A 21,248-nucleotide genomic window follows, 5' to 3' on the forward strand; every position below is an offset into this window, starting at 1 on the left:
CTATTGTCACCTATCTACATCGTCTAGGGCTACGCAGTGCGTTCTACCTCGACGACGGGATACAAGTAGATCAAGATCCACAGCATCTCAAACTACAGTTAAACTACATCATAAAGCTACTAACACAGCTAGGATGGTTAGTAAACTTACTCAAGTCGGACCTAGTACCATCGCAAGATCTGCAGTTCCTAGGCATTCGATTTATCACGAATCACAACCGTATCGTCGTACCAGAAGACCGTTGGCTCAAGATCCAACAGACCATTCCGTCAGCTCTACTCTCTCCGTTACCACTACGACAATGGCAGAGCGTGTTGGGTCTCCTCACATCAGCCCAAGACATGACAGTCTCAGGCAGATTACAGTTACGCCCATTACAGGTCTTCATCAATGCACATCTCGACGACCTACAACCATTCAGTCTACCAAACGTCTCAGACCTCATCTACTATGGTGGACCAGGAGGTCGAATGTTTGCGAAGGTATTTGTTTAGAAGAGCAGGAATTCAAAACCCATCTATATGTAGACGCGTCGCTCCAAGGTTGGGGAGCTCATCTCGCCAACCGGACGGCATCAGGGTTATGGAATCAGCAAGAAAGCAAGCTCCATATAAACATGTTAGAGATGAAAGCTGTAATCAACGCCATACTTCATTGGAGCAACATTCTACAGAATGCGCACTTAATGATTCATACCGACAACTCGACAGTGGCGTTCTATGTGAACAAACAAGGTTCAACAAGATTTCACGCACTAGATTATGAGAGGATACAGTTTGATGACAATCAAAACACAGCACACCTGGGATTAAGATGGGATTTCATCGCCAAAAATCAACTACCAGGTCAACCAGACAGGTTATTTCATATCCCTGCATTATCCTCCATTCTCGGATCTCAAGATACACTGGACTTATCTCTATGCCCAGTCAGAGCTCTCAAAATCTATTTACGACGTTCCAAAACAAGGCGAAGATTTCTCAAACGATTATTCATTCCCTTGTCGGCAACAACTCAGACAGAAGTCTCTCGTACCACCATATCTATATGGATAAGAACTGTCATGCCAGCCTACAAGGCAGCAGGACTGGACCCTCCAACAGCATCAAATCCCATGAAATCAGGGCGTTAGCTTCCACTCTCGCCTTACACGGTAACTGTTCTTTGAATACAATTATGGAAGGATGCTTTTGGAAATCTAACATGGTGTTTGCTAATCACTACCTGAGAGATATCACCACCGAGGACGTCTCAGGCATTCACCATTTCGGTCCCTTGGTCCTCGCACAGCAGTTGACAGTCCCTCGTAAACGTTAACACGTAGTCTTACGAGATTAATATGCATAATTGTTACATGCATTATCTAGCTTATAACTCTGGAGTTCTAGCAGTATGTATATATGTTCAATGGTATAGCTTCTCTATCAGAGTAAACTTTGATATTGTTGTTTATAATATCTCAGTATATCATAATGTAAATACCCCAGTATGGCATTATAACCTATGGCTTATAATAGAGGAATTATCCTAAGTCTATGCCTTTATGAAGTTCCGTAGGGGAGTTATTACAGTTACATCTATTTAAATCACTAATTCTATAAATCCAAAGTATTCTGTTTTGCCCACCTCCGTTTCCGTAGGATTCTACAAGCAAAAGAGCATGAGTCAGGATAAGGAAAAAATATGTAATTTTTTGAGTAAAATTGATATTTTATACTTATCCTGACTCATGAGGTTAACCCTCCCATCCTCCCACATAACACTTTGGATTTCCCTGTAAATTCAAGTGTTGGGCTCGCAAAATCAGGAGAGAGTGAAGCATGAGGCCAGAGGGTGGCGACACCTGTTCCCGCCAAAAGGGCAAGGGAGGCAACTCGTGGTGAGTACCAATTAGTGATTTTACATTGAAGGGAGCTTCAATTAAGGAGATACAAGTGTTCCACTATGTTCGCAAGAAGAAGAAGACAAGCAAAAGAGCATGAGTCAGGATAAGTATAAAATATCAATTTTACTCAAAAAATTACATGTTTTCTTGACATCTCAAGTGGACGTTGGTATTGATGAATTTAAAAATGTCCCAATTTTTAAGAAAACAATTGTTTTTCTTCCCAACTTTGCCTGCCAAGTCCACTACATTAAGTGAGTGAGTGAGTTTAGTTGTACACACCACTCAGCAATATTGCAGCTATATGGCAGCAGTCTGTGAATAATATAGTCTGGACCAGACAATCCAGTGATCATAAGCATCATTCTACGCAACTGGGATACGATGACATGTGTCAACCAAGTCAGTGAGCCTGACCACCCGATCCCGTTAGTCGCCTCTTACATCAAGCATGGGTTACTGAAGATCAATCCTAACACGGATCTTCACGGGTCACTAAGTTAAGAATCCAAGTGAAATCCTTGACATTAGTTATACTGCTAAACAGGATGAGGATGTTGATTCCAGACTTTTATGTGTATATATGTATAATAATATTGCAGAAGGCTTTCCATCAAGCTTATGGAAGACCTGTTTGCCTCGTTCTGTAAGGAAACAGTCATATGAATAGATCCATTATCCTGTATGTCTACCGACTGGGTGATAATAGTGCTGTATATCACTTCCATACTGGGATATATCACCAACATAAAGCATGTAATAAAACATACCAGAATTTAATGATGATTTCATCCATGTAGGCTTGTGTTGCTGCTTGAATCTTTGTACTTTGCTAACAGTGAGCTCTGAAATGTACACAGGTGTTTGAAGCCATTGTGTTACAATAGCTATTAGTCACGGTGATGTCTGTGGAAAGGGTTACTTTAGTACATTTCTCGTAAGTGTCAATTTAATGTGTATTGTGTGTGGATGCAATAATATATACACTGAAACCTGTTGGCTTTGATGACATGAATTTCTTCATTGAATTTGCAAACCCTATTAAACTGATTTTGTCCAAGGTAGGCATATTTTGTGAGGATGAGTATAGACAGCTACAACTGTATTGTGATGTATTGCAATATATAGTGACTGTATTGTCATATGTATTAATACATTTGCTTACCTGCAGTTGTAGCTATTGATTCTAGAATATGTACCGAGTTCATGCAGATTTCATATTTTCTATTTGATTTGATAACAATCTATTCCCATTTTGTTCCTTGTTGTCGATATTTCTCAGTAGTAATAGGAACTACTGCGTAGTGAGTTCCCAGCAGCCCATGCTGGTAATAAGTGAGAGTGATTTGGTTTTCCCCACCACTTTTAGCAATATCACTTCAGGGTTCACCAGAAAAGGAATTAAGATATTGCACCCACGGGAATCAAACTTGTTTGGTGCAACGAGCGAATGCTTTAACCACTAGGCTACCCAACCACCCTCTGGTAATAAGAGGTGATGATGATGATGACAATGACAATGTCAACGATGACGACGGTGGTGGTGGTGGTGGTGGTGATGATGATGATGATGATGATGATGATGATGATGACAATGTCAACGATGACGATGGTGGTGGTGGTGGTGGTGATGATGATGATGATGACAATGTCAACGATGACGATGCTGGTGGTGGTGGAGATGATGATGATGATGATGATGATGATGATGATGATAATGATGATGATGCAACAAGCAACGGACGGACAGGCTTTTTAAAAGTTTTTGTATCATTTGCAGTTGAAGTTGAACAACAGAGCATAGAACATACATTTGTAAAGGACTTGTCAGCCATCTGTGACAGACTTGAACCTGATTGCGTCATGTTTAGATTTACTTCAACAGTTGTCATTACAGCAACCAACTCCCTGCCATAGGCACCTAGTGGGTGGCCACATCACAGAGAAACCAAAACCACATGCCTTAACAATTTAACACTGGTACTTGTCACTTAGACATGAAAGTTCCACCAATTACATGAGGTCATGTTTAAAGGCTTATTTTCAAGTTATTTAACAAAATATATGCCTGCTCTTTGTGAACTGTTTTTCGTTGGCTGAAACAGCAGACTAACACTTCATCTCTGAAAATATACAGTTCTGATTGAAACCAGCAACTACAATAAAAACTGAAAAGGAACCTCAGTAAGAGGTTTAAACCACTGGTAAATCTGGAATTGCTTTATTTAGTGCTGTAGCATTGCAGTAAGGGTTGGGTCTTTGAAAGGTAAAGGAATATGATGCTTGTGAGACATACTAACAAAACCAAAGTGCAGTTTGTACTGATTAATTTTCAACATTTGTATCATTTTTTTAATTGTTCTTTGCCTTGAATTTTGAGAATGTATTCTATCAGAGTAATGTGTTTAAGAGGCAATTAGATGTTGTAATGTGGTGGAGACAGTTTATCATATGGAATTCTGCTTGTTATCCCCCGCCACGCGTTTAGCACGAAGCGGGGGATATAGTAGTAGGCTCCGTCCGTCTGTCCGTACATCCATATGAATTGGAATATCTTAAGAACCGTTGACTAGATTCTTTTAATATTTGGTACCTAGGCTCATCACAGTATAAGAAAGGTCCCAATCAGGTTTGGTGACCTTAACTTTCATTTCAAGGTCACAAGGGGACTTTAACGTTTTACTCTTGTCAGCGAGATATCTCAAGAACCGTTTACTAGATTTTCTTCATATTCAACACCAAGCTTTCTCTAGGGAAGGCGCGGGGCCCAGTCAATTTTGGTAACCATAACATAATTTTCAAGGTCATGGCGACACTTTGAAGATTTCAGCATATTAACCTGCATGTTATGCTTGTCATCGAGATACCTCAAGAACCATTCACTAGATTTCTTCATATTTGACATCAAGCTTCATCTAGGGAAGGCACAGGGCCCAGTCGATTTTAGTGACCTTCACTTTATTTTCACGGTCATTGTGACACTTTGAAGATTTCAGCACATTAACCTGCATGTTATGCTTGTCAGCGAGATACCTCAAGAACCATTCACTGGATTTTCTTCATATTGGACACAAAGCTTCATCTAGGGAAAGTGCAAGGCCCAGTTGATTTTGGTGACCTTCCCTTAATTTTCATGGTCACAAAGACACTTTGAAGATTTCAGCATGTTAAATTGCATGTTAAGATAGTCAGCAATTTATCTCAAAATCCATTCACTGGATTTTTTTCATATTTGACACCAAGCTTCATCTAATGCAGGCGCAGGGCCCAGTCAATTTTGGTGACCTTCACACAATTTTCAAGGTCACTGCGACACTTTGAAGATTTTAGCATGCTAACCTGAATTCACTTAATTTTCCCTTGAAGACATCCCTTGAATGTTTTTCAATAAGCAATTTTTATTTGTACCAGTTTTGCATATTTCATACACTATGAAATTCATGTCAAGGTCAAAGTCAGTCTTGAAAATATTTGTGTGTTTGAACATCTAAAGAGCAAGATATCAAGAGAGGTTGACTGGTCATGTTTTGTTGACATTTAACTTCATCTTAAACTTTCATTTCTTTTTAAGTTTACTTTGATAATTTGCAGCAGGGGATTATGTCACTTTAGTGACAATGCTTGTTTTAAATACAATTCTTTCAGTGTACCATAAGTACTTTTGTTAAGCGAGTGCTCTACCAGAGGTTTCTAATCGCAATAACATATCACTGATTTACAAGCATGTCACTCTGAATTGAAAGATTAACAACAGAACATATGTTTCTTTCTCTGTTAGCAGTTTCAAATAATATTCTGAACAAATTTGATTTGAAAACCAAGTTGTTCCCAACATAACAATATGTGTGGAGGTCTATTATTAATTTCAGGAACAATGTAAGATCTGCAAAATTTGCCAATAATTCATTCTGGCATAGTTTTCATTGCATCCCAAGGATGAGCTTGTAGAATGTTGGGCTATAGGACTCTTCTTACTTTTCTTCAGGGGTTATTGCATAATGTCCCAACTTCCTGACTGGTGTAATTCTCATTAGACTGGACACTGTCACACCCTGTACTTCTAGTCACATTAGAGTTTCGATCTGATTGGTCACACCAATACATTTATTCATCTCATGAAAAGTCAAAGACCACCTCATTCTTTCATGCCATGAAAATTTATATGAATGAATAGGGCCCGTAAGTAGGTAACAGCACTTTGCGAGACCTTAGTACTTCCGGAGACAAACAACGTTTCATACCTTTTCGAATGGTCTTTTGGTTGTCAGTTGACAGTAAGGAACCGATAATCCTTGCAGGAATAACAAATTTTCGATCTAACAATCCCAAATTACCCAACTATTACGACTGTCAACAGCTGTGGCAGCCAAGCCTGTTTGTACACTTGGTCCGCTCAAGTTGGAACCAGAACTAAAGTACTGTCGGAAATAGAAAAAAACTGTTTTTTTCACATTTAGATCCACAATTTATGTAGTTAATATGTTCGGCCTAACTACAGTCTCGGTGGTAGGGAGATAGGAAACGTAAAAAAGGGACTTTACTGAGGAGAGATTAGTGCAGAAATGAGCAATGTGGGTTTTTTCTAAGTCCAAGTTGACTTATTCGGAACAGACCTTGGCTTTATGCAAGTTAGTGTGTGATGACATTGTATTACAAAGGACACTTTTTGAAATGCCCATTTTGAAATTAGACTTAGCTTCATTAGAAACGATAGCTGACGTACAAAATAATATTTTTACTGGTGAAACTCTTAAAGATGTAGCTACCATGGAGTCTCACTACCACTATAAAAACAAACAGACATGGGGGGTCGTCTCAAAAGCAAGACCAGGACGGGTGTCGCAGACAATGGTTGAGGTCAGGCTGGGGGATAGAGATATCAGCTGAGATAAGATAATCCTTTAGGGGAATTAAACTGGGGAAGTAACAATTTACAAATAATATCCAGTCCTGTCGATCTTCGGGTTGCCATGCTACCTATATAATTTGAGGAAAAATAGTGTGTTGTATCAGTCAGTTTGTTCAATTCATTTGTAAAACCATAAAGGAGGCCTTACTATTTAAAGCTCAGCAAGTCTATGTGATGGTAGTAGTGTCTCAAAGTTACTGTGTGACAGGAAAATACCTCCAATACAATAACACAAGTTTTCAATAGTGTTAATGTTGCCACACCTCTTGAAGTGCTCTCTCATGATAATAATCTTTTTCAAGTCAAATTTTACTAAGTGCTTACCTTGTTTTGTTGATGTAACCCATTTTAACAAAATGCATCCTGTAATAATATGAAAGACTGTTCCTAGCCTAACCTTTGATTTTCAGACCAGCAATGATAAGATAAAATCCCAGTCTTGTGTGTCTACAAATCTCATGATAACAAGCTCATACTTTAAAGTTCAGCCACATATAGCTAATCTAAATTTTATTGCAAATTTTTTCTATTATCATTAAACATGTGATGTTCATTGAACTTGCTTCATCGTGTGCAACAAATATCAAATTAAGTGTATCTCCGACAGTTTCCTTTTATCATCACAGGATGGTTCCATTATTGCATAAATAACAGGTGTGCCTAAAAACCTGTTTCCATTGAAGTAAAATATGTACCTGTTCACGTGTCATTATAGTTGACAAACAAATTTATATCCTCCTCGTACTTTCTAGAGAATGGTCGTCACTCCTTTAACAAAGGGGGACAAAAGGAGGGGTTAGGGGTGCACTTACATATACTTCGTCGCACGAGACAGGGTTTCGGTTCGGTGATTTCATTATTCCATTTGATACATAACTTGAGGCTATTCAACAAGGTGATAAAAGGACATGCTTCTGCTTCTCAATACAGGGTTAATAGTGATGATGAACCTATACTCTGAGATAAAATACACATCAAACACACTGTCGGGAGTTGATGGAAGGGTCGGCATCTTGTGGGATATATTAGCAGCACTTAGATCGGGGTATGTATATGACTGTTATTCCACACATTTCAAACTGTCTGTTATTGATGTAAAGAATATAGGAAATTTACTTACTTCTACATGGTTTAGAAGTCTGATTTGTGTATCTTGATTGAATTATAAAGAAGACAGTTCATCTTTGGGGTTTTAGAAATACCTGGTGATGTTTGATAATTGCTAAAGCAAATATTCATACAGCAGACTTTCAAAACAGTGAATCAAGCGCTTGTTTGTCTTGCCTCTTCTTAATTATTAATTTCTTAATTATGATATGTCGGATATGGTGTCAATTGCAGCTCTGAAAAACATCAGCTTGTTCCACTCACTCACTCACTCCTGGCATCATTACTGGTCCCTATAACAGTGGGTAACAAGGGTAACAGTGTATCTAGTATAGTTTCTTTTTATCATCACAAGATGCTCCCACATTCCAGAAATCATAGGTATGCCTAAAGACCACTAAAGTAAACTTACCTAATTTTCATCACTGTTTTGTCTGTGAATAAAATGGTTCTTTGAAGGGGTTTATTTTATCATGAATTGGTAATGCATATCACTCCATCTGCTTGAAGAAATCTGGTCCTTCCAGTATACGCTAGACCCTGTTTCTATGCGAAACAGTCATCTCTATACATTATTGATCCCTAGCTCCAGGTGTAACTCTCTCCTTGAAGTTAAAATCCTTCTGATGTCCTCAAGGATTTCTTAAGAAAATTATTGTTATCAAACCTTATGTGTAAGTTGATTTCATGGATAGTGTGATATCCTTTGAAAATTATTTGATTTTTCATTGATTCAGAGCGATATGGCTGAAATATTGCTGCCAGCATGACTTTAAGTTTAACTCACGCACCCACTTATTCAGAGCATATTTGCCAATAGGTTGATGGTTTCATAAAATATGTGTTCTTGAGAGACTACAGGATACTTGTATGTTTGAGCCTTGGGGACATTTGGATACATCTGGTGAAAGGAAATCTTGTTCCTGCACATGTCCAGTTTCATGTTGTGTGTATTAGTTCTCCCCTGTGAGGTATGTCGGCACCTAGGATACTGATCAGGAAAGGCATCAGGAAGTAGCCACTCCAGCGTCACAACCCCTCATAAGTGAGGGTTCCCGGACCTACCCCACAGTAAAGCAGCTGTATCAGTGCAGGATGCCACATAACTGTTGTTAATGTTCATGAGCTGCTCGCTGGTAGGTTTGAGAATTCCCTTAAATGACAACATAAATTTACCTCACTTGGAGAATTAGGTGTTTATAGTCTATGTGGCTTATCGATGAATTAATTTGTAGACATGGTGATGCTTCCTGTGTTTAGTGATGAGACAAGGAGTCAGGCAACATCAGAATGTGTTGCCAGGAGTAACCTAGTATATGCCTTGCATTGCAAATCAAAACACCTTGCTTTAAAATCGAACCAGCCTTATTTATTAGAAGTTTGTCCCCGCCCACTTGACTACGAAACACCCTAGTTTACATTAGTTTATTGTTTGCAAGCACCTGCAGTCAAAGTAAATCAGTGTTGCTTCTGTCTCTACTGGAAATACACCGTATGCTTGGCCTGTGTGCATACAAAACATGCTCTCATACAGTCTTTGACAGGTAATGTACACATCTTCTCTGTGTTTTTTCTGTACATAGTCTCATACAGTGCTTGCCCGTCATAGAGTGAGTTGGGCTTTACGATGCTTTTAACAATATTCCAGCAATATCACGGCAGGGGACACCAGAAATGGGCTTCACACATTGTACACGTGGGGAATCGAACCCAGGTCTTCAGCGTGACAAGCGAATGCCTTAACCACTAGGCTTCCCCACTGCCCCTGCCTGCCATAGCTATGTATTTATGTATGTATTTGAATTTCGGAATTCAAAGTTAGAATTGGTCTTCACCAACTGATGGGATCAGGTTTCAGGCTTGTTGACTTGGTTGATGCATACCATTGTATCCCAGTTGTGTAGATTAATGTTCATGATATCAGTCACGGTTTACAGACCGCCATCATATAGCTGGAATGTTGCTGAGTGTGGCATTAAACAACAAACAAACAAATCCATTGATAGGAATGAATCCAAAACAAGGCAGTTGGTTTATACAAGGAAAGAGGGGGTGAAAATCTAATGATCAATTGATTGTGGCCTCAGCAGAATGTTTCGCCTGTTTGGTAATTCAGTAGAATATGTATCAGACATGCTTCCACATTCCTTATGGTCAGTAGCTAGGAATGTTATGGATTATGGACAGAATACAAAGTCAGTATATATGATATAGCTGTGCATCGGAAATATGAAAGAGTAATGATATACTCCGAAACATTGTATTCATCATAATAAACAAGCTGACATTATCAAAACTCTCTTCTTTATATGTATCACTTCTAAACACCATACAAAAACCTGATGTTGCATGGAGTTCTCTTGAAATTTGTCCATTCAACTTTATACCATACCAATCTTTGGCCTCTGAATGAACATGCACACAAGCAGGAAACGGTACTTTTACTTGGGTAATATTTCCAAATGTTATCATATCTTTACCAGAAATTCTTTTTGCAGTGCGTGCATTTTCGCATTTTGGGCATTTGATAACAATATTACTGCATTCCAAGGACGGGCACAAAACATGCTGTTGATCCGAAACAGGAACCATTACATGGTCTCTCAGTCATGAGGACATTTCAACACTAATGCTTTCAACACTCTCTTTCTGGATACCACAGATAAGGGCACAAGGGAGTCAAAGACAGATAAGCCACTGACAGACACCCCTCACACAAACTCATGAGGAAACGCAGACAGGCTTAGAGACAGTCAGACAGTGAGACTGATGGACAGTGACTGACAGTGGTCTGCCCAAACTTGATTTATGCTGGGTCGACATATGTTAACATATGTTATTTTCAGTGTCATTGTGTTAATTATGAAATGCACAAACCATCACACGAATATTGACGAGCTTGACATGCTGGTGTAACATTATATAGAATGACATTACTACATATTGAGAATATTTCTGGAGACATACTTACAATGTGGAGGTCAGTTCATGAAGCAGGTGCTTGTGTTGGGTATTTTCTTATCAAGTAAGTGAATATGTCCTGTTTTTTTGTGCTTCATTCACTATTGTTTCAGTGAATAGATAAACTGAGTTGAAGTAGATTTAAGTAGGTCATGTGAATGTGGAGTGGATCTAGTTTTGACATGTTCAGAAATGTGTCATAAAAAATTACTGTTGCCGAATTTTAAATGTAAACAGTCATATCTCAAGACAGCAAATATAAACACTCATATACTACTCAAGAGAACACCAAATCTCGTCACATGATCATAGTTAATCTATCATGCCATGAACTTATCATAGAGAAAACATTGTGTGTTCTTCTTGTGTAATAAATATGGGTTTGGTGTTATTCTTCTGATAAACTTAAACAGTTGCTTTGTTTGATTGTGGAGTCACAACAACTTATGGCTTAGACAAAAATCAGCCAGGGAATCATTAAGTTCAATTTTGTAATTTTAATTAGGCTTTCTTGTCACACCTCATTTGGACTCTGCTTCAATCAGTCTCCATTCTAAAATGAAAACCATTCCAATAGTAATTCGAAAAGAATTCTTCAGTGTTACAGAGTTCATGCAGCTGTCGTAGAGAAACATAAATCTGTTTGATGTGTGTAATTTTCAAGTAGGGTCAGTCTACTTGCCATTCATGACCCAGTTCACCCCATCAGTAGGCTGAAACACAATGTCCCTGCCCTTGGCAAAATACATTCAGAGAAAAATTCATCACGTCCCAGCCAATTGCATGCTGCAGTTGCTTTAAGACACCATGGTTAAGGGGGTAAATATTTGTCCTGCCTCTGAAAAGGGAGTTGAAAGGAATTGATGCCCTTATCGTGTTTGTGTGCTCTTATTACACTCGACTAAAGTGTGAGTATTTTTATAGTTTTGTTACATTAGTCCAGAACAGTTTAGGTGGTTCTGTTTTAGCCTACACAGATACTAAAGTAGTACAAAGTATTTGTGATTCAAGATGATATTTTGATTATCATTTTTCTGAAGTTACTGTGAAGAATATGGTATTATAGGTAAGTCCATGGTCTTTAGGATAACAAATGTCGGTGAATTGTATTTTCTCATCTTTAAGATCGCAGTCACAATACCACTGATAGGAAAACCATAATTATTTCATGAGGCTTTTAGCTTTAATTTTTGCACTGCAAGGCCAAGTTCATATCATTGACTGCCATATGGCTGGAATATTGCTGAGTGCAGTGTAAAACTAAACTCACTCACTCACTCACTTATATCATTGATATCTTTTTTGATAAATGCTTAATTATACTAAAAAAACCAAGGTCCCATTCCATAATTATGTGTTCATTGCCCAAAAAATTATTAAAGCACAGAATATAAGGTTTTTTAATTGAATTAACTTAAAAAAAGAAATTCCTATAATGGATACAAAATGTTGAATTATCCCATCCCATCCCATCATATCATATCTACGTATCCCATCTTTGTAAATACAAACAGTTTTTATATTAAAGTAAGGCCAGACGAACTAGACTACTGTTATTCTTTTTCCATTTATGTACACATGTGCTTTAAGAAACCCTCCTGAATCGTATACACAACCTGGGATGGGTTACGAGTTTCCACCTGAGCTGCTGCCAGGTATCTGACCTATTGACAAACAGGTCAAACGAGTGTTAAAAAAACACTGTCCACGACTGGCGTGTGCCTGTACATATCTCCTTGTGTCGGCATTGACTTTCCAGCCTGGACAGGCTTGACTGGCCTGCCACAGTGGGATATCTCAGTGTTATATGGCCCGTGGAAGAAAGGGCCTTTGTCATTGTTCCTCATGCCAGGAATTATTTTGAATAAATTAACTCTACAGGATGCTGAAAGGGGGTACTATGTTGTAGATTATTATCATTCATTTTTTTTTTTACAAAATTGTTTTTATAGATCTTGCTGTCTCTAAAACAACTTTGAGTTTAAGAATCTAAATAAAAGAAATTATGCAGTGTAGAAAATTTAGAGGGGTTGCTTTCCTAGAGGTATCTGTCCAGCAGTGCAGTGAAACATCAATACAAGTTTGTGGGGTGTTCTGAACTTGCCTCTACACAACAGGGACATCAGGGTAGCCTAGTGGTTAAAGCGTTCGCACACTGTTAGACCCGGTTTTCGATTACCCACACGGGTAAATTGTGTGAAGCCCATTTCTGGTGTCCCCAGCCGTGATGTTGCTGGAATATAGCTTAAAGCGGCCTAATGCCATACTCACTCACTCTCTACAAAACTAACTGTGAAGTTTCTTTGTTAGTTTATCCCTGCAATATTCCAGCTATCTAATGGCTGCTTGTAGTACATCCAGACCAGTGAGTGATATTATGAACAACATCCAATACCATTGTCATGGCCAAGTCACCAAGCCTTACCAACAGATACATTCTGTTACCCAGGCAACAACCATTGGTTACTGGGGACCTTAGCATGGCAGTAGTTAAAATCCTGGACTTTCACAGAGGAGACTACTGAGGCACTCTTGCCTCAATAACTGAAGCATATCTGGTTCTTTAGTTCTACCTGATGATGGGGCCAGAACAAGCCCTGAAATGTTGCACCAAACAATAAAAAGATGAAACCCAGAAAATTCTCTATGTTCATCAAATAGCATCTTCTAAAATGCCAATCAAACATCTAATATCTGGAACAGTGTCACTACTTGTTGCAGTTTAACATGGAAATATCAGAAGCACCATGTGAACAACGTCCCTGGTTGTAGAATTATTGCAGAAGCATTACCAAAACCACATTGCATGTTGTTTCACTGCCACAACACTGTCTTTCTTGAAGCATTACCAGAAACAACTCTTGTTGTGTAATAGCAGGACAATTGTTTGTAGCTCTAGATGACGATGTTGCTGTTATTCAGTGTTTGAGATGATGTTGTTTGCTGTTACAGCTGAGTCCCAGGTAAGGAGAGAGGATGCCAGGTAAACAGGGGATCTGTTGGTGTCTGGGGGGGAGCCGGCCCCCAGAGATCAAGTGTGTGGACTATGACTCTCCTCCCAAACCCCTCGCTTTGGATATACCTATGCCGACAGATGAAGCAGAACTTAATGCAAAATTCGAGGAGCTTGTGGTGAGTGTCAAGTGCCAATTGCCTGTTATGATGTTTATATATTGTTGACTCAGCATTATATAATAGTGATCCATTTTAGTCATTTTTCCCAATAGTTGATTGCAGTGGAAGCTTCCTTGTAATACTGCTTATGAATATTGATTTATATCCCATTATGATATGAAACTTGCTTATATATCCAAATGTATGTAGTATCAAATATTTTTGTCAAACACTTCCTTTCTCCTGCCAAAGTATCTCATTATGAAAAGACTTGTTTCATTTCTTCATTATTTGACATAATATGTATTTTTGTCAGTCAAAGCAGATACCTCATTAAGATTGGACTTTTTACTCTGAAGATCAGAATAAATCTGAGCAAACTTGGACCGTACAGTTTATGTGAAGATTGGTCCTTGAGGGACTTAGTTGTCAGCTTTTTAAAATGGATTTGACTTAATCTCTTTAACACTTAGATTTAGACATTTTGACTTGTAGCAAAAACACAAATACTCCTTTGCTGCTATGTCCTTTTGGATGTAGATGAACACATGTAGTTGCTTTACTTATGTGGCTCCCGCTGAGAATTTGGAAACACAACTGATTGGCTGATTACAAAGTTCACCTGACTTTCCCCTGTTGATATGCAGATCCTCATGCACAGAGATATTGTATCAGAGTAAAAGATTTGATAAGAATGAGATTAAACACAAACCAGAGTAACTTCAAAATTAGGGGAGATAACTCTCACCTGTCATCCCACAGGCGGAACTGGATCTGGACAAGGCTCATCGAGATGCCATGTACAATCTCCCACCAGAGAAGAAATGGCAGATTTACTGCAGCAGGAAAAAGGTCAGTGAAAATGGGATATGTTTGTTTACAACTGGATACACCAATGCTTCTCACATGCTGAGACACCTGATTACCGCCATTGCCATTGTGTCTGGGCGGTGGACCATGTAGTCGGGAAGACAGTGGCATTGTCCTTGGGAATCCTTCAGAACCTGGTAATGGATCGTGTCATGATGCTTTATGAAATGTGTTACATGAGGATATACAACCACAACAGTGTCACAGAAACTTGTATCTTGACAATCTCTTGATACTTCAGATTTGTTCATGATATGATACATATCAACAGATAAACTCCTGGGCCCCGTTTCACAAATAGCTAAGTAAATGTTAATGTATGGCACTTACGACTATCTTAAGTAAGTCAGTGTTACAGTGTAGGAACTATCGTAACGTCATGCTACAGTGTAGAAAAGTTAAGAGAAAAGTTCATAGATCATAGGCTTATGAGAACTTTGTGAAACGGGGCCCTGAGTGGCATGAAAATACTCTCATTGTGAGAAAAAAAGAAACAAGAAGAGTTTATTCATTTCCCCAAATTACCCCTTGTCAAATTACATGTTCTTTAAGACATCATTACTGAAGCAATGAAATAGAAGACTTCAACTGATGGTGTCTGTTCTTTTCTGAAGGCCAACTTATGTGTAGGTAGTAAAGACGGTTTGTAAAATGCCATATATTTACACAGAATAAATTGTATCATATGTCTACAATATGATGCAAACGGAGCTTAATTTAAAAATCTATACTTGCCAAATCATTCTCTACCTGAGTTGCATTTGGTCTTAACATTTCCTGAGGGGTCACCGCCGTGATATTGATGGAATATTGCTAAAAGCGGCGTAAAACTAAACTCAGTCAGTCAGTCCTGAGGGGTCAGAGAGAGACAAGAGTGTCGTTCCTCCTGTGATAAGAAAAGAATGGTTTGAGTAGCCTTGTGGTTAAAGTGTGTGCTTGTCATGCCAAAGGCATGGGTTTAATTCTCGCTTCCATTTCAGTTCATGTTTCGTATGTCCCCTGCAGTGATATCGCTGGAATAATGCTAAAAGTGGCATAACAACCAACTCACTTACTATAATGAGAAGATTACAGGGAGGAGATCCACAAAGTGTTCATAATGTGGATTAGGACCCAGAAGAAAGGAAACACTGTTTAATTGGAAAAGCCCCTTCCTTACTTACCTGCAGGCATTGTTAAGACCACTGAGATTTTGTCATTTATAAGCCATTGGCATTCAACGTTTGTTGAGATGGCTAATTAAGATGGATGTCCTCAATCAATTAGCTTGATAACCTTCCCAAGCAAGACTTCCTCCTTAATCCCACAACATAGGACTCTAAAGTTCAGACCACTATATGTATCAGTTATGATGTAGAATATGCCATTTGTTCTATAAAACAGGTGAAATGGAAAAATATTGAAGCATTAACATTTTGGGATTTTCCCAATAACAGACAACCTTGAGAATGTTGTGTCCCCAGGAAACATATCCATGACGTATGACAATCTCATGCATGAAATGATTAAGCCGACCAACCCCATAATAATCATGATAAATTAACTACTTTTAGTAAGCTCTGAACAGTTGCTGGGTTTGCTCACTCAAAACCTTGCATAACTTTTGCAAATAATTAGAATGTTTTGCCCTGAGTGTTTAGTAAACAGCCATGGATTTATTTCATTGGCACTATACGATAAATGGCATGGTTTGTAAAATAACATTAATGAGAAGCAATGCACATTGATTAGTTTATCATAAAGATAGAAATAATTCTGTGTGTTTCACATCAAACATCTCTTTTTAAGTAAAATATGTATTTCTCTATATCTCTATATATTTTCTGGGATAGGGGCGGTGGGATAGCCTAGTGGTTAAGACATTCGCTTATCATGCCAAAGACCCGGTTCGATTCCCCACATGGGCACAATGTGTGAAGCCTATTTCTGGTATCCCAGCCATGATGTTGCTGGAATATTGCTAAAAGCAGCGTAAAACTAAACTTACTCACTCATTCACTATTTTCTGGGATTGTCATGGAGAAAAGTGATAGTGTTTCAAAAACATTGACCTATACTTTGCACACTCATGCATTAAACATTCAAGCTTTCCATCCCTGTAACAAACGATGATCTCTTACTATGGTGGGCTCTTCTGTTCTGACTTTGCCATGATTCACCTGCAGGCCACTGATGGCCATCTACAGAATCAAGACATACAGGTTGTTGTCGGTCAGATCACAGATAGCAGTTTATGTGGATTAATAAAAAAAAATTGAAATGATAGATCACAGCCTTGGGTGAAATGGTGGTAGATTTAGATGATAGGAGGCGGTTCAGATTCTGTGACGTAGATTCTGGGTCCCGATCCAGGGAATATTTGTAACGTTACGAGCTATCGTAACTATACAGCTTACGACTGATGTAGCATCACAAACGCTTTGTGGATCAAGACCCAGGACAATACTATACTCCTTGAAAGAATTGAAGGTCCACCTGATTCTTTCAAATTACTTTGTCGTGACAGATTATAGAAAGGGTTTAAGAACGTTTTCACCATTTCTTCTTGTTAGTTTGTTTTGCCCGTCACGCTGAAGACCCAGGTTCGATTCCCCACATGTGTACAATGTGTCAAGCCCATTTCTGGTGTCCCCCGCCGTGATATTGCTGGAATATTGATGAAAGCGGCATAAAACTCCACTCACTCACTCATTCACTCTTATTAATTTGTTCTATCTTTCTGAGCCCTTATTGTAAAGAGCATTTATGGGCCATGGGCAACTTTTGATTAAACTGATAACTTTCAAGTGCATTAATCTTTTAACTATTCCTTATCTAACTGCCCTGTCTTGTATAGTTTCCCAGGTGACAGTAGCAGTGTTAAGGCACCACAGGTCAAGCCTTGGTATTAAGTGATACAAGAGTTACTTTTAATCATCCTCGATTCCATGATATATTGAAGGCCACGATTTGACAATTTGTCCCTTCGAACTTCAGTGTCCAGACAGTGACCTCTGCCTGTCGGTTAGGTCTTCTTGTTTCATTATCACTAGAGCCTCAGGTCAAATTTAATGATAGTTGTTCATCTGTCCAATCAGACATGACAGGCTTCTTGCTGCTTGTAGCATCTGTAATGATTCAACTTGAGCATGTAAAAGCTTCACCAAGTCCAGAAACCGATGGACAGGCACAAAAACTGGATCTTCTTCGCACACTAATCAATACTTCGGTTCCAGTGAGATCTGTGTTAGTCAATACTGTGACCATCTCACCTCAGAGGCATGGCTTCAGACAGAAAGGGTTCCCACTCTGATAAGGATCCAGCGATTACTCTGTTCAGCTCTGTGCTTTGGACTTAATTGCATCAAACAGCAATCACATGTAGTAGTGCATATTGTCTGTGTAATGGCTGAGTTTTACTGTCTCATTTCTAATCCCGAATCCTAAATGAGATTTCGGCATGTTTGAATCCTTTCATCTTTCTAATTGTTAGATTAGTTGTGTGCTGTTGGCCATAAACATCTCCATTAATTTGTCTTTAATGGTGTTAGTATTGTATGTGAGGAGGTAGTCAATGAATGCAAATTTGTGGACATTCCCAACCCGAAAATATTTTCAGTGCTACTTTGAATTTGCTTCAGTTTTTAAAAATGTGAAACTTTATTGTGTAAATTGGGAAAACAGTAACACCTATGTTGGTTTGTTGTAAGAGGCGACTATGTGTATTGGGTGGTCAAGTTCTTTAACTTGGTTAATAGTGTCCTCCACCCCACAGTGTGGATTGCTGTTCTCTATATCGGGGCGGTGGGGTAGCCCAGTGGTTAAAGTGTTCACACCTCAGACTGAAGACCCAGGTTCAATTCCCCAGATGGGTACAATATGTGAAGCCCATTTCTTGTGTCCTCCGCTTTGATATTGCTGGAATATTGCTAAAAGTTGAGTAAAACCCAACTCACTCACTCACTGTCAAGCCTTGGTATTAAGTGATACAAGAGTTACTTTTAATCATCCTCGATTCCATGATATATTGAAGGCCACGATTTGACAGTTTGTCCCTTCCAACTTCAGTGTCCAGACAGTGACCTCTGCCTGTCGGTTAGGTCTTCCTGTTACATTATCACTAGAGCCTCAGGTCAAATTTAATGATAGTTGTTCATCTGTCCAATCAGACATGACAGGCTTCTTGCAGCTTGTAGCATCTGTAATGATTCAACTTGAGCATGTAAAAGCTTCACAGAAACCGATGGCCAGGCACAAAAACTGGATCTTCTTCGCACACTAATCAATGCTTCGGTTCCAGTGAGATCTGTGTTAGTCAATACTGTGACCATCTCACCTCAGAGGCATGGCTTCAGACAGAAAGGGTTCCCACTCTGATAAGGATCCAGCGATTATTCTGTTCAGCTCTGTGCTTTGGACTTAATTGCATCAAACAGCAATCACATGTAGTAGTGCATATTGTCTGTGTAATGGCTGAGTTTTACTGTCTCATTTCTAGTCCCGAATCCTAAATGAGATTTTGGCATGTTTGAATCCTTTCATCTTTCTAATTGTTAGATTAGATGTGTGCTGTTGGCCATAAACATCTCCATTAATTTGTCTTTAATGGTGTTAGTATTGTATGTGAGGAGGTAGTCAATGTATGCAAATCTGTGGACATTCCCAACCCGAAAATATTTTCAGTGCTACTTTGAATTTGCTTCAGTTTTTAAAAATGTGAAACTTTATTGTGTAAATTGGGAAAACAGTAACACCTATGTTGGTTTGTTGTAAGAGGCGACTATGTGTATTGGGTGGTCAAGTTCTTTAACTTCGTTAATAGTGTCCTCCACCCCACAGTATGGATTGCTGTTCTCTATATCGGGGCTGTGGGGTAGCCCAGTGGTTAAAGTGTTCACTGATCAGACTGAAGACCCGGGTTCGATTCCCCACATGGGTACAATATGTGAAGCCCATTGCTGGTGTCCTCCACTTTGATATTGCTGGAATATTGCTAAAAGTTGAGTAAAACCCAACTCACTCACTCACTGTTCACTATATCAATCACTGGATTATCTGGTCTAAACTGAATTACAGGCTACCATGCTTTAGCTTGAATATTTCTGTGGCATTAAAACAATACAAGTAAAACTTCCATTGAAATAAAACACAGAATGTGAAGCAGCTAATTTTGCCTTTGATAATTGACTAGGCTTACAGCACCATCTTCTGTGCTTGTCATTGAGTCATTACATGGATGATGTCTGGCCTGCTAGTATTTCCTGATCAATAGTCATCAGGAGTCATGTAATGCCCACACACCGTCTTGACTGCATCATACAGTGTGCCAATATGATTAACTCATATGTAACTAGTCATGTGGAATATAGCATTTGATGGATGGCGACGTGATGAGATTATGTTGCTAATGTGTAATGTTACCTTTGTGAACAAGTGACTTTCCTGATTCACAATTTTTCATTTCAGTAGCATGTTGTCAAATATATAATCGTAATGCTTCTATTGACATTGAAATCCAGAATATTTCCCTGCAATAAATCTTTTTTTAATTACCTTTAAAAAAAATTTAGGTAATACCATTTGATCACATTTTTCAATCAATCAGATTAGAGAACACAGTGACTTTGGGCTTACAATTTTTGATCATTTTACAGAAGAGTACAAAATCAATTCATTAATCTCACATTGCTCAGTCCTAAATATAATTCCATAGAAATGAATGAACAAGTCTACAGTTTCAACAGGTTTAACTCCAATCTCACTGGGGCTCTGTTACAATTTATATGTAATTATTTGTTTCTATCAAAATCATATGTTTTCAGAGACTAAGCATCAGTCCATAATTTGTACATCTTCTGCTGTATGTGAACCAGTGAGTCACAAGGGAGACATTCAGTGTTGGACTGGAAATAGATGCTGGTATTGAACTTGACACCATCAGTAGTAAACCCTCATGGAATACTTCCCTTCGTTGGGTAAATGTACACTTTGGCTGAGTCAGTAGAGCCAGTTAATCATGTGTCATAAATAGATTTTTATAAGCTGCATCTGAAGTAGACTAACGCTTAGTCGCTGAATATATATAATTTTGATTGTAACAAATAAACCCATTTAAATTGAAAAGGAACCCCAATGAGATGGGAGATTCAGAACCTGGAGAATTCTAGACTTGCTTCATTTAGGGCCTTAGCATTGCAGGGAGGGTTAGGCTGTAGGGAAAATAATATGGTTCAGGTACTGGGACTGTGAGACAGACTAGTTGTTGGAGTGCATATTGGTTTGGATGGTCTGTGGCGAGATGTTTTGAGTCTTTTCACATATCACTGTTTTCACCAGTCCTTACTGACAGTCATTCATGTAGAATGTGGTCAGCAAAGTACTGCAATACATATGCTCTGATTCAAGTGTATCAAGACAAATATC

The 21,248-nt window shown here is 38.7% G+C and overlaps 1 protein-coding gene across 1 annotated transcript in view; it reads left to right on the forward strand.

Annotated features, from left to right (window-relative positions):
* LOC124289437 (disheveled-associated activator of morphogenesis 2-like) overlaps window positions 1-21,248 on the forward strand; it is a 128,418-nt gene that overhangs the window by 24,689 nt on the left and 82,481 nt on the right. The window contains 2 exon segments of the mRNA XM_046726053.1: window positions 13,815-13,994; window positions 14,739-14,828. Coding sequence (XP_046582009.1) covers window positions 13,839-13,994; window positions 14,739-14,828 — 246 coding nt within the window. The 5' untranslated portion in view covers window positions 13,815-13,838.

This window comes from Haliotis rubra, unplaced genomic scaffold (genome assembly GCF_003918875.1).
Source record: "Haliotis rubra isolate DU_JTF1 unplaced genomic scaffold, ASM391887v1 Scf441, whole genome shotgun sequence".
Lineage (NCBI taxonomy): Eukaryota > Metazoa > Mollusca > Gastropoda > Lepetellida > Haliotidae > Haliotis > Haliotis rubra.